General features: G+C 36.7%; 1 protein-coding gene across 1 annotated transcript in view; it reads right to left on the reverse strand.

Moving 5' to 3' along the window:
- Window positions 1-10,311, reverse strand: part of otub1 (OTU deubiquitinase, ubiquitin aldehyde binding 1) — a 17,895-nt gene extending 7,584 nt beyond the window's left edge. Inside the window, exons 1-6 of the mRNA XM_015398547.1 lie at window positions 10,214-10,311; window positions 8,082-8,143; window positions 4,052-4,150; window positions 3,818-3,936; window positions 3,460-3,544; window positions 1,927-2,121 (exon numbers count right to left, since the gene is read on the reverse strand). Of these exons, the coding sequence (XP_015254033.1) occupies window positions 1,927-2,121; window positions 3,460-3,544; window positions 3,818-3,936; window positions 4,052-4,150; window positions 8,082-8,143; window positions 10,214-10,298 (645 nt within the window). The 5' untranslated portion in view covers window positions 10,299-10,311. The remainder of the gene's footprint in view (window positions 1-1,926; window positions 2,122-3,459; window positions 3,545-3,817; window positions 3,937-4,051; window positions 4,151-8,081; window positions 8,144-10,213) is intronic.
- Window positions 10,312-14,943: the final 4,632 nt, after the last annotated feature.

Raw genomic sequence — 14,943 nt, forward strand, 5'->3', positions numbered from 1 at the left:
CCATCACTGGGAATCCACAGCAGTAGCCGTCTCAAGCAGGGTCGTCTCTTGCCGTTTTTTTACAACTGCATTCATTACGTATGCGAATCACTGTCCCCTAGACATCCGCGGTTATATTTTTTATATTTATATGTTTTAAAAACAAAGTGGCGCGTGTATGACGTCATCCACGAATGTGCACTAGAGTCGTAACAGGAAGCCTGGGCTACAGGCGGCTATGCATTCATTCGGCGAGCTAATCTTTTAAATCTTTTAAAAGATGAAAATATAAAAAATATAACCGTGGATGTCTGGGGGACAGTGATTCGCATACGTTATGAATAATGGCGTACCATAAAGAATAAATTATGAACAGTTCAGTTTGTGCCTTCAAGTCGTTGCCCATAGGAAGACGTTACTTGGATATAACCTAATGGAATATCTTCAGAACAGCTCCAAATGACACAAGACTTATATGGGTGAGTAGAACATTTTGTAATAATGTAAAATCAAGGGCCAATGTAAAAAAAAACGCCGTCCCCTTTTACCGTAGACTTCTCGTGTAAACCCACGGCTTCTGCTGCTCAAAGCACATGGGGTGCAAACGCAGCATTAGTGTTTGTGGAGTATAGTTGGCCTACAATTGACATGATAGTTGTATTCATTAGGATCACCTGATTCTAAAGAGGTAAAACGTGTTCATTTTTTTTTTAACAAAGAAGATTTCTGTTTGATGTGGAACAAAATGTGACGTCAAAACGTCCCGTGACTGGAAGTGGGAGCTAAGGGGTTAATCAGCCAATCTCCAACTATAACAAGACCTTTTAACGTACCATTTAGACAATAGATCCAAAGAGCTTTTGGTGTCTTTGACTATAAAATAGCATAATGTCCAGCTACATCAAAACATTTTTTTTTACTGTTTTATATGCTGTATTCATAAGAAAATCAGAATTTGTTGAAAATTAGATCGATCACATTAGACTTTATAGAGAAGCAAATGCTACTAGAATCAGCCAACTACTACTCCTGATTGGTGAACTTTCTGGAAGTTCACCAACCCCCCACCCCCACCCAGAAATACTCACTTGCTGACAGAACTCCTTGATGGTACGTCCTCCCTCGATAAAGTGTTCAAAGAAGCCGTGCTCTCGCTGCAAGTAGCCTGAGGTAAGGAGGCGCAGGTAAACAACAACGTAGTCCGACATATTCTGGTCATTGAAAGAGTTCAGCAGCTCCTGCAGGCTTGGCTGTTTCTCACATACTTCAATCAAGTCCATGAACTGGATAGGGAGAAGATAAAGAAAATATGAATCTTTCAAAAGTGTGGCTTTTACAAAATGGAAATGTTTTTCATCAGCATTCTGGTCACCATTAGGTTAGGAATAACAATGCAACTATGGAGCTTGAGAAATATGTTTTCCAGGACATGATCCTTGTCGATATCTTCTTGTTGAAATGTTCCTTAAAATAAGCCGTTTACTCAAAAGGATAGAAATTTTTTTTTAAAAATTAAATAAATATAATTTTATGACACAGATTTCTCTAGAGCAGCAGTTATTGCCTCACTAAAAGCTTTCTTTTTTTTTTTTTTTAACAGGGGTTGACGTTAAGGATTTTTACCACTTGCCCAAACAATTTTTACTTGCCCAGTATAATGTTTGATAAATATAGTTCCTAATATTCATTTTTGTATATATATNAATAGATCCAAAGAGCTTTTGGTGTCTTTGACTATAAAATAGCATAATTTCCAGCTACATTAAAACATTTTTTTAATGTTTTATATGCTGTATTCATAAGAAAATCAGAATTTGTTGAAAATTAGATCGATCACATTAGACTTTATAGAGAAGCAAATGCTACTAGAATCAGCCAACTACTACTCCTGATTGGTGAACTTTCTGGAAGTTCACCAACCCCCCACCCCCACCCAGAAATACTCACTTGCTGACAGAACTCCTTGATGGTACGTCCTCCCTCGATAAAGTGTTCAAAGAAGCCGTGCTCTCGCTGCAAGTAGCCTGAGGTAAGGAGGCGCAGGTAAACAACAACGTAGTCCGACATATTCTGGTCATTGAAAGAGTTCAGCAGCTCCTGCAGGCTTGGCTGTTTCTCACATACTTCAATCAAGTCCATGAACTGGATAGGGAGAAGATAAAGAAAATATGAATCTTTCAAAAGTGTGGCTTTTACAAAATGGAAATGTTTTTCATCAGCATTCTGGTCACCATTAGGTTAGGAATAACAATGCAACTATGGAGCTTGAGAAATATGTTTTCCAGGACATGATCCTTGTCGATATCTTCTTGTTGAAATGTTCCTTAAAATAAGCCGTTTACTCAAAAGGATAGAAATTTTTTTTTAAAAATTAAATAAATATAATTTTATGACACAGATTTCTCTAGAGCAGCAGTTATTGCCTCACTAAAAGCTTTCTTTTTTTTTTTTTTTAACAGGGGTTGACGTTAAGGATTTTTACCACTTGCCCAAACAATTTTTACTTGCCCAGTATAATGTTTGATAAATATAGTTCCTAATATTCATTTTTGTATATATATATATATATATATATATATAAATAAAATATGTTTGTTTTTTAAATGTTTTTTTGTAATTCAGTATTTTAGTTTAAAGGTTCCTGGTGTGTATATGCATGCGTCAGATAATGAACTCAAGCCTACATTACCATGTTAACATGCTTTTCAATCCTTCCTGCATTACTTATTTTATACTGTAGGATGTTAGATCAACTAATATTTCTTAAACAGGGAACACAGTCAACAACGGAAGGTATGAAAACGAATGACCCACATACAATTTACCAATGAGTTACAGAAACTTTAAGAAAAGGAGAATATTTATTTTATCATGAAAATGGAGATTTCAGATGCTGGATGATCTGATATTAATGTTGGATCAGGACGTCCCTATTTATATAGTAGTTTTACAAAAAAAACAAATCAATTCTAAAAAAAATATAACACCGTTTAATAAAGCATGTATTATCTTGAAATATGTTTTTTAAATAAAATAAATACATTGACACATTCTTGAAGTAAATAAATAACAAAATATGCTAAAGAATATTTATTGTAAAGTTTTTTTTTCATGAGAACATTTATTTATTTTAATATATATTAATAGTTTAATATTAAAGGTTCTTATAGGATTTTAAGTGGTTACAAGTGATTTTTTATTTTTTTTTGCCAAATAGGGAAGTGAAGTTATTAACTTTTTCTAAATAATGCCTGAATGTTTTCCTACTCCTTGGACTTTCCCTAATAAAATTACATCTATGTTTGTTTTTTTTTCTTAAACGGAGCGCACCGTGTGCTGCTGTAGTCAAAATAGCATCAACTATTTCTTGATCAGTATCTATTTTAAAAGGTTTAGTATTCTATCAACTCTAGAACTCCTCCCGCTCCAACCAGACCACAAACGAGTGAAATGCAATGAAGCGATGTCGCTACTACTCACTGTGTTGTGGAAATCCTCAATGGTAAACTCAGTGAAGCCTTCGTTAACCAGGTCATGTTTGCTTTTAGCTGCAACTGCTTTGAACCTAAAATACCAAAAATAACTTAATTAACTGTGGAAATCCACAGAAACATACATGACCTCTTAAAGAAATAGAATGCATCCGTTTAAAGAGGGGGAATCACAAACTGAACCAAAAACTCATATTCATGACAAATTTGAGAATTTTAAGAAGAAGTATCTTTAATGAGACATTATTAAGTTAAAATTGAGCCCTTTGGTGTCAGATAAACATAATGGGAATTTATCCGGCATTAATAAACACTTTAGCACCATTAGCATGAATTATGCCTCTTACTTCTGAAGTTCTTTGCTGTCTTCAAGCAGGGACTCCAGGTGAGCGAAGCCAAAGGCTCTGTAAAAGCAGTTTCCATCCGGTCGTGTTTTCCGGATGTATGCATACTTTTTGTATAGGTCCTGCGACAGAAAACATAGGATTACTCCTACCAGGACCAACCTGAGCACTCAAACGGTTTTACAGAAATAATTCAGCAGCCTGGGGATGCCTGGGACCAGCTGCTGACCAACCGACCTTGAGCTTGAGTTGGTAAACTGCGTCATCCTCGGCGTATTCTTTCTGAAGCACTGACAGGTCCTGTTTGTCCGACACCAGCGGGTTAGTGTTTGCGATCTGCACACATATTGGAGTTAGTGAAAATTAGTATCAACTCTTAACTGTGAGGTCTGTGCAGCCAGATTGTGTCATTTTGGGCTTCCACGTTCTTCTGAGCGGACTCCATGCAGACAGAATTTATGCACAGAGCACCTAGGAAAGTTTGTGACTCGATGGACAGATCTGCATGGAAAAGATGATGAGCAGAAAGCAGCTCCTGCTGACAAGGTTTCACACATGTAAACATGTAGAGGAATCCCATTTAGCTCAAAAATGTCAGCACTATGCTCTAGGATTGCATGAAGAGACTTTGATTAAAGTTGTAAAGTACTTTTTGAAAAAGTGAAATATGAACATTAGCTAGTTCATTTTCATCTGTGTGGGCTGAACTTTGAGCTCGTTCATTTTAATTATGTACTGGCATAACATTCACTGTACCAAGAAAAGGCCGTCTATCTAGACTTAGGGCCGAACAAAGAGGTCACTGATCACTGATGCAGCCAAAGGCCTGATGGTGACTCTGGAAGAATTACAGAGATTCTTAGACTTAGTCTAAGTCAAATTGACAGCTCAGATGGGATATTCTGTTCACAGGAGAACTTAATAGTCCTGCACTTCACAAATGTGCACTTTATGGACAAAAGGATAGTGTAATGGTGTCAGCTTGGCGTTTGTGCTGAGCACAAATGCTGCACACACTGTGACAGGCGGCTCGTTTTTCGCGCGGATTGTCCATGAGTCTATAATGAGCCCCTGAGTCATTCTCCATCTGTTAATGCACCTTTCAGGAAATGTCATTAATGGAAGGACCTGGACCCTGTTCAAATCAGGGCCTCAATATCTGGTTGTTCTGCATCTTTCAGACGCATCAAATGGCCAAATTAACCTCTCAGTTTACAGTCAGGTTCCCCAGAATCCTGTTAATGACCTGATTATTTGACTAGGAGAATCAATGCTCTAGAGCAGGGGGTGTTCAGACTCTGGCACTCAGGATTATATTGTTTGGTCTACAAGTTCAATTAAACAACTGCACAGATTTTGCCCTTAAACTGATGAAAGGGAAACAGATGAACAGATTCAGTCCTTTTTTACAATGGGAGTTTATTTTCTGAAATGGAAAAATTGTTGGTTCAGCACTGAAACCCGTACCAATAAACAAACCATGGCTCTTCCAAGTGCATTTTTAAATGTAGACAATTAAGCTGAAATAAGGCTGTTATACTTAATCTTAATGAGCGAAAGGAAATTAAGTCTTTAAGGACGTGGAGTCAGCGCTAAAATACGCGTTATCTTGATTTATTCCAAAATAAACATTTTAGACAGAACAAACAAGCACACAAGTACAGGATGCTCATTAACTGTACTGGTGCAATATGAAAAATAAATGTTTGTGTTAAAACTACGCAAACTTACATGAGAAATGTAGCTGTACATCCACAAAATATAGGCTACTTTGTTTCATAAAGCGCAAAAAAAGAAATTTTTGTTTTTTAAAGCCACTAAGGGGCTCAAACAATAGGTCCCCCCATTTCAACAAATGAGTTTTTTTTAGACTAGAAGAGTTCTGCCTTTTAAGACAGGAAAGTATAGCAGTTAAAGTTGCTACTTGAGAAAATACTGAACCATAGAGATAAAAATAGCCCTGTGATTCAAATTATAAATTGTATTTGGAATAAAAATGAGAGAACTAGGTGTGCTAAAAAACACATCCTCCAAAGACAGATATTTACATGGGAATGTGGCAAATAATTAATTGACATATTACTGATCTTGCTGGATTTTATTCTGCTTTACTTCCATAAATTGCAGGATCTTCTTTACTTTATCTTTGCCAGAAGATTTAAACTTTAAAAGCCTTGCCCTCATAATTTGCAAGTTAATTTATTAATAAAGGCTATTTTAATTATTGTGATCAATTTGCGCCGTCAATCCTGGCGCATGCGCGCTTCATTTGCAGGGATTCCTGCAGGAGAACGGGGTTGGGATGGGGGAGGCGCCTCACGGCAGCAGCTGCTGCTGCAGGACAAGAGTAGGAACGATACATGCTTTCACGTAAGAGTCTCCAAAAGCCGCCAGTGACGCCGTAAAAAGTCGCCAGATTTGTCGCTAGTCGCTTTTTAAAAAAAAAAAAAATAGTCGCTGGAGGGGTCTGAAAAGTCACTAAATATAGCAACAAAGTCGCTGAGTTGGCAACACTGCACCTGCAGCGCTGGATGACGCATTAATCGCGCGACACAACTAATCGATGATGAAATACGTTGCCAACGCTTTTAAAAGTCGATTTTATCGATTCGTTGTTGCAGCCCTAATCTTGATGCATGCCCTGCTAAGACCATCTGCCTGACACCGTCTTTAACTTAGACTCACACAGAGTACAAAAACTACAGCTGATGAAGCCGTCTCTACCTTTCCCAATTCATGGAACGTTTAATCAACATATAGATTGGTTAGCTTAATCTTTAAACAGATTCTGTCCTTAAAGTTTGGTTGACAGTTGGGATGACACCATCTGAAACACGGTGCTAGCAGCATCATGCTCTGGGGGTGCCGCTCTTCAGCAGGAAGATGAAAGACGGATGGAGCCAAATAAAGGCCAGGTTTAAAACTAAGAAATAAATCTGGGATCTGATTTTTCTTTCCTTACTTGGAATGAAAAATTCAAAATGAGCCAAACTTTTATCAAATAACAGGCAAGAGCAGATGAGTAGCTGTGGGATGGGTGAAAGAGGGGAGAAAAAAATAAAAACTCCTCATAAAATGTTTTCTACAGTGTGATTTATTGTGTACTTTCAGAGCTAGTTATACGTAGACTCATCTATTACAGTGGGAACATAGACTTTTAGGTTTATGTGTGTTTGTCTACTCAGCTGAGACATATGAAAGTCAATAAAGAAGACAGAAGCTGACAGAGCCAAGAACCCATTACTGAGAAATATAAGTGTGATAGTCACATGGTCAATAACCCCACACACAACCACTTTTTCATAAGTTTTAATACACAGTAGCATAAATGTATTGGGTTTATTTTGACAATATTGAAAAAGTTAGTTCCAATTGTTGCGCGCACATTTGGTTAACTTTTGTATATTTAATTTTGTCAAATGCTTAATATATTTTGTGCTTTCTTTTCTGGTGTTGTGGGAGTGCCGTCAACTGGCAAAATGTGGCATAATTTCTTCTTCTTGCTTTTGGGATTTGCTGATTTTGATAATTTGTTTATTGATTGTCATTTAAGTTTAATCCTTAAGCTAACTGTTTAGTTATTTTTGTTAATTTGGTGTAGATGTTCTCCCTACCTCTTCCTCAATGTGTCAGTCTGGTCTGATCAGCCAGTATTTAAGTCCCCTTTGTTTGCTGTGTGTCAGGTCAGTTTTGTTTGTTCAGTTAGTTTGAGCTTGATATTTTTTTTGCCCTTAAGTTAGTCTCTTCATTTGACCTCTTTTAAGGAACCTGAAACCTTTGTTTGGATTATTGTTACTTTGGGGAAATAAACCCCATTTTTCTTGACAATCACCACTGTGTGCTCATGCTTAGCTGGCTCGGTCCCTCACAATAAGAAGGGAAAGATAATCACCCGGTTTGATGTACATTTCTTCTAAGGACCTTTTTTTTTCAGGCAAATTTCTAAGATTATACATTGGAGGTGAATAGAAATGGTAACATGGTTTTCAGAGATTCATATATGCGTCTGTGGTAGTTTGAGGCTTTTATAGTGCTTGCATCTTAAAAATAAGGTTATAACATTTTAGCCAATATCGTCAATCCCTTTGCCGATAATCAAAACAGTTGTTCGTTTCATGTCTCCTTCTTTGTGCGTCTTTCTCCCAGTTCTTTCCATTTTTTCACTCCCACCACTCAAGTACACTGTGATTTAGCATAAAAGGCAGATAAGTGCCAAGTACCCAGATTGCACTGCAGTGGCATTCCCTCTAAATGAAAAATTCCTCACCTCCTGCTGAATCTTGTCCTGCTGAGCAATTATAGCCTCATCATAGGCAAGGCAATTAACTCCTGTAAAACAAGACGATATCAAGGTCAGCCAAAGTCAGAGATGACATGATATGAACATGAAAAAAAAACATAAAAAACGATATTCCTTTCAGGTTTCTACAGGAAGAATCAACTGATGTTTTTATTTTGAAGTGTGCGCTTAAATGCAGGCAATAAGCTGCAACTAGTGACTAACAGATTATAAATGGGGTTGCAAAACATGCTGAATAAACAACTTCTTTACAGACTTTTCACTGTGTGAAGCTAAAACTATAACACTTAAATTCTGGACAGAGGGTTTTAAGAAACAGGTTTATCATCATTGTAAATGGTGGACATTTGTTTGTACTTTTGGCTTAAGTACTGCTCTAAGGGGATTATTACTTCAGTCAATGGCATGTTTTAGGGTCTCTATGCTGCAGCTGTTGTTTAATTACTAAGGCCACGATTATTTCAATAATCGCTCATCATAAATTGATATTTTGAACTGATTTTATTACATTTGTTCATTTATTTATTCATATCCACAAAGATATGAAGATGAAGACTAGAGATGAAACCATTAATCAGATTAATCATGATTGAAATAATCGATTACTGAAATAATTGTTAACTATTGGTAATCAATTAACTGTTAAATGGAGAGTAAAAACTGTAAAACATGCCTTTAATATACAGTGACCCACTTAAAGCAGTAATTATTCTAAAAATGTAAAAAAATATATATATATATATAAACATTTTGCGTTTAAGATAAAACACGTTTTCGTCTGTCAATATGCTGTATCGAGAAATGATCAAGTGGAAAAGTTTTAGTTTCACCTGGTTTAGTTTAATAAAACGTCTTCTTCAAGGAACCTCTGTCTACCCGATTACTCTCTAATCGATTCATAGAAAAAAAAATTAATCAATAGATTAATCGATTTGCAAAATAATTTAGTTAGTTGCAGCCCTAACTGTTACACCACGAATGAGAGCTCTGGAATTAGACTAAGCTTTATCGGTCATTGTTGTGTGAACAAACAAATCAGACTTTGGTTTTGGAATCATTTGTATAAAAACTAACAAGGGACTTAAGAAAGAAACCATAAAATAATGATAGTAGATGGTAGGCTGAAAAAATGCTTTAATTTTCCATGTCCTGGGCCAATAAACCAGTTGGTGTATCCTGTAGTTTAAGTTGCTGCATATGGTAAAAAGCATGATGCATATATTTGACATTAAATCTGAAAAACAGCGAAAACAAGAACATCTAAAACATAAATATATATGATTTAATAGCAAAAAAATGAATAAATAAATGAGGAAGGAATATGAGCTTGGTTGTTAGCCCCTGTAAACCTCTCTGGTGGGGGACTTCTTTGTGGTTCTGGTGATGATTTGGCAAAAAATGAATGTGAACACGGGGTTAGGGACCAAAGATCTATTTAAATCTTAAAGTTAAATGACACTTTCTATTGCATTTTATAATCTCCTGTTTTTGTATTTATTTATTTATTTTATCTCATCTGCATCATTAAAACACGGGGATGTTATTATTCAACGTCTGATCACGTTGGATGGTTGTAATATCGTGTAGGAAAAAGTGCTGAATTTAACTAAATAGAAGCATAATTATACACCATTCTGGAAAACAAAAAAAATATATATGAAGAATTTAAATCAATATTTATCAGATGATTTCAACACTTAATGTGAATTTTTGTTTTTCCTCGGGGAGCTAAACGGCTAACTCGAATTGTGCGAAAACAAAACAAATTCTGGGCACGACGAAGCACCTTCTCTAGGGAGGAAAAACACACTTTTTCATTCTAATTCTTACATATTTACAGTTTAGAGTGAAACACGTGTTAAGGTTCATGGACTGTTTCCCTGCGCCTGACTGAAGCAGCGGTTCGGTCTTTCTTTGTGTAGCAGCTGCAGTTTGCTGCTGCTAGCAGAGAAGCTGTGGCCTTTAACGAGGCATGCTAGCAGCCTCAGACAGGGACGGATAAAACCCTCAGCAGGACAACAGCAGCACTGAGAGCTGCAGCTGTCCGATAAATAAAGGCGCAGCTTGTTGTGCATGGCAAGAGAAAGTGATTTTCTCACCCTCGATGTCTCCCTGTGAGGATTCCTGCTTTTCCTCCGCCATCTTAGCTATCGAGTTCTGTTTCCTTCTTCTTCGTGACCTCATAAATTACACACTTCCGAACGGAGGGGGGTACAAATTCCTGCATCAATAAATTAATTTATTGCTATGAAATGCCCTCACTGGAAGAGATAAACAATTATCCTAAAACAGAGATCCAGCAGGAGTGAACAAACCAACGTTTAAAATTAATTCAATAGAAATCTAATTCTGGACAAGTATGGAAAAGGAAACTAAATTATCTTCTTGGTTATGTTAGAAATAAAAGTCACTTCACGTAAAAGATTATAGAATTTTCCTTTCCGATTATTCTATACTGTTTCGAGGGATTTATGATATATTTGGTTAAAAATCTTTGATATTTGTTGCCCCCAGGAGTGCAGGGGCGGATCTAAAAGGGAGCCTGTGGCACCATGGCCACCCCTAGCCAATGATTGCCCACCCCTGTGGCCACCCATACCAGGTGATTTGCAGTGTTGGACAGTAACTATGTACATTTACTTGATTACTATAATGAAGTAAATTTTTTGAGTATATTTACATTAGTTGAGTAATTTTTAGAGGGGGTACTTATAACCAGGGGCGGATTTAGGAAATTTTGGGCCCTAGGCACAGATAGGCAGGGGGCCCTCTTAATTGAGACAGACCCATTATACAGATATAGAAATGTTTTTTAGAAAGAAATAAAAAAAAAATGTCTAAATTTGTCCCTTTCTTCTGATCCCCTTTCTCGCTGTTTTCCTCTCTATATTTTCTTTTGTCTTTTTTCATATTGGCAATGTGCTCAGCTGCCTTTTTATGCTGTCTCAAAGGGAATCAAATATTGTCCAATCACTAAGCCCATTCTAACTTAGCTGATTGCTCCTTCAAAAAGGTAAATAACCCAGTCCTTCTTTTCTCTGTAGACAAGCCATGATCTGTTTATCTGTTCTCCATTTTTTATTTGTATGAAATAATAGCTGCATGAATCATGACAGCAGACAAGATAGAGGAGAGCAGGAGGCGGGGTTAAAAAATCTACTTGCTCTGGAGAGCAGAGTTCAGTGCTTTTATATGTTGTCGCCAAAGTCTCCAGCAGCAGAAAAAAGTCACTTGATTTTGCGCTAAGCACTTTTTTGTAGTAAAGCGCTAGAGGGGCCTTATAATGTAGAGACAAAAGTGCTAAGTTGGCAACAGTGCTCTTCGCACCGTTTTTTTAAAAATGGTTTGCTGCTACCTTTCTGAACATGTGCAGCAAATGGACTGATCCAATATTTTGGACACTGAAGACACACTTAATATTATGAGCATTTTTATGGCATTTTAATGAAAAGATTTTTATCAAAAACATAAATAATGTGCATAAATAAATAATAGCTGTATTAACCATACACGTAAAAGGAGTTCTATGGAACGTGGGGCCCTAGGCACCTGCCTAGTATTGCCTAATGGTAAATCCACTTCAAATTTAAAGCAACAAATCGAGTTAAACATCCAAACTATCTTAGGAGATTTTTGCTACTGAATGAGCAACATGATAAATAATTTCTGATCCAGATCTTTTCAGCAAAACCTAAATGTTCCTGTATGTTTCTGAACTTCTGTGTAATTTTGATTAAATAAAGGCTTCAGTGCACATACAGTACACCTTGACTGCATCCAGTATTTTTCATTTCTTTCTATATATCATGATCACACATTTAAAGGGTGAAATATGAGGTTTTTTTGTGTACGATTGTGGCTTCATTTACCAAATTAACCAAAACTAGTGCTTTTTAGGTTTGTAATATTGGTAAATTTTTGAAAAAGTGAACTTAACTTTTAGCTTGTTCTTTTTAACTATAAACTCTAACAATATTGCTTAAAAACTTCAATCCACTACATTTCAAAGGTGAATATTGTACTTTCGACTCCACTGCATTTCTAGGAAGCTAGTTGGTACTTGTTGCTGTTGGCTCAGCTTAACTTTGAAATCTACTGTTGCTGTTTTTTCTTTCTTAAAATGCAATTAGCCACACCGAGGCGTTGTCCCAACGTACGCCATAACCCCTGTATAAAGCACACCAATTTATGTGTTTGTCCCAATGTCTAGTGGATGAAAAAGTAGAGGACTCAAATTTTTCTGGAATACGCCTTGAAAAGTAGTGTGTATCTATGGTCACTAGATGACAAAATATATCCAGGAATGCTTTGCAAGAGAGTTCCTGGATGTTTTACACTGCAAACATAACCTAAAAATGAGTAAAGTTTTCTTGAAATACCTTCTTTCCTCTAATTTGAGTAGGTATATAATATGATCTGCCAATGGAATGAGTACTTTTACCCTTAAAAATGTAATTGGATATTATGCACTTGAAATAAGAGACTGTAGTTATGAAGATTCTCAGTCATCCAGGTCACAGTCATTCCTTAAAAAGTTTAAAAAACAATCCACTGGTCTTGGTTTCCAAGGTTTGAAGATGTTTAGCTACCTGTCCAGGAAGCTTTCTCAATTCAAATGTCTGGATTTGCAGTGAGTTTGAGGCTTTATATGGCCTTGTATGTCTACAATATATTGGAGAAACTAATCAACCTCTCCACAGACAAATGGCCCAACACAACAGAGCGGCCTCCTCTGGACAAGACTCTGCAGTACATCTAAACCTTGTGGACAAAGGACATTCTTTTGAGGACCAGAATGTTCACATTTGGGATAAAGAAAATAGGTGGTTTGAGAGGGGTGTGAAGGAAGCCATCTATGTTAAGAGAGAAAAACCAAACTTAAACAGAGGTGGTGAACTCAGATTCCAGCTTACAAAAACTTACAATTCAGTTATTGAGTTGATTCCTTCCAGGTATCATCACAACCACCACCCCATCACAGTGGAACAAAGTACCTCCTTTCTTCAGCCAGGGGAACTACACTACCGTTCAAAAGTTTGGGGTGACATTGAAATGTCCTTATTTTTGAGGGAAAAGCACTGTACTTTTCAATGAAGATAACTTTAAACTAGTCTTAACTTTAAAGAAATACACTCTATACATTGCTAATGTGGTAAATGACTATTCTAGCTGCAAATGTCTGGTTCCTGGTGCAATATCTACATAGGTGTATATAGGCCCATTTCCACCAACTATCACTTCAGTGTTCTAATGGTACAATGTGTTTGCTCATTGGCTCAGAAGGCTAATTGATGATTAGAAAACCCCTCTGCAATCATGTTCACACATCTGAAAACAGTTTAGCTCGTTACAGAAGCTACAAAACTGAGCTTCCTTTGAGCAGATTGAGTTTCTGGAGCATCACATTTGTGGGGTCAATGAAACGCTCAAAATGGCCAGAAAAAGAGAACTTTAATCTGAAACTCAACAGTCTATTCTTGTTCTTAGAAATGAAGGCTATTCCATGTGAGAAATTGCTAAGAAATTGAATATTTCCTACAACGGTGTGCACTATTCCCTTCAGAGGACAGCACAAACAGGCTACTACGGATACTATTTAATGAAGATGCCAGTTGGGGACCTGTGAGGCGTCTGTTTCTCAAACTAGAGACTCTAATGTACATATCCTCTTGCTCAGTTGTGCAACGCGGCCTCCCACTTCTTTTTCTACTCTGGTTAGAGCCTATTTGTGTTGTCCTCTGTAGGGAGTAGTACACACCATTGAAGGAAATCTTCAATTTCTTAGCAATGTCTCGCATGGAATAGCCTTCATTTCTAAGAACAAGAATAGACTGTTGAGTGTTTAATTGACCCCACAAATGTGATGCTTCAGAAACTCCATCTGCTCAAAGGAAGGTCAGTTTTGTAGCTTCTGTAACGAGCTAAAATGTTTTCAGATGTGTGAACATGATTGCACAAGGGTTTTATAATCATCAATTAGCCTTTTGAGCCAATGAGCAAACATATTGTAACATTAGAACACTGGAGTGATAGTTGCTGGAAATGGGCCTCTATACACCTATGTAGATATTACACCAAAAAACAGACATTTGCAGCTAGAATAGTCATTTACCACATTAGCAATGTATAGAGTGTATTTCTTTAAAGTTAAGAATAATTTAAAGTTATCTTCATTGAAAAGTACAGTACTTTTCCTTCAAAAATAAGGAAATTTCAATGTGACCCCAAACTTTTGAACGGTAGTCTATCCCGCCTTTAACAACAGACCTTTCACAATCATAGACAGGTTCCAGGTATTACAGGCCAACAATGGAACCAAACGACCCGCTCGTCAGTTTCAATTTGCATGTTTCCAAGCAATACAAGGCCTTGTTCATATAAAGCCTCAAACTCACTGCAAATCCACACATTTGAATTGAGAAAGCTTCCTGGACGGAAATGTCTTCAAACCTTGGAAACCAAGTCCAGTGGATTGGTTTTTAAACTTTTACGGAATGACTGTAGTTATTGTATTTTGTTGTTTTGTATGTAAATCAAAACTTATTCCATTGGCAAAGTGTCAAACATACCTGCTCAATACATGAAAAAATACACCTAGTTTAACAAAAAGTTATATAGAGTAGAATAGAAAATACCTTTATTGTCCTTTCTTGATATGCTTAGATTTTAATTTTTTGCAGTGTAGTTACCTCTTTTTCAACACATTTTTGTCAAATTGTACTTCATTAGCAAGGATATGCAAAGCCCTGACATGGCTGAGGAGGTAGTAACTACATCCGGGGAGAAGAACTAAAACATACATGATACCAGCTCTTGTGGACTGAATCTG

This window comes from Cyprinodon variegatus, unplaced genomic scaffold, assembly GCF_000732505.1.
Source record: "Cyprinodon variegatus isolate N-32 unplaced genomic scaffold, C_variegatus-1.0 Scaffold940, whole genome shotgun sequence".
Classification (NCBI taxonomy): domain Eukaryota; kingdom Metazoa; phylum Chordata; class Actinopteri; order Cyprinodontiformes; family Cyprinodontidae; genus Cyprinodon; species Cyprinodon variegatus.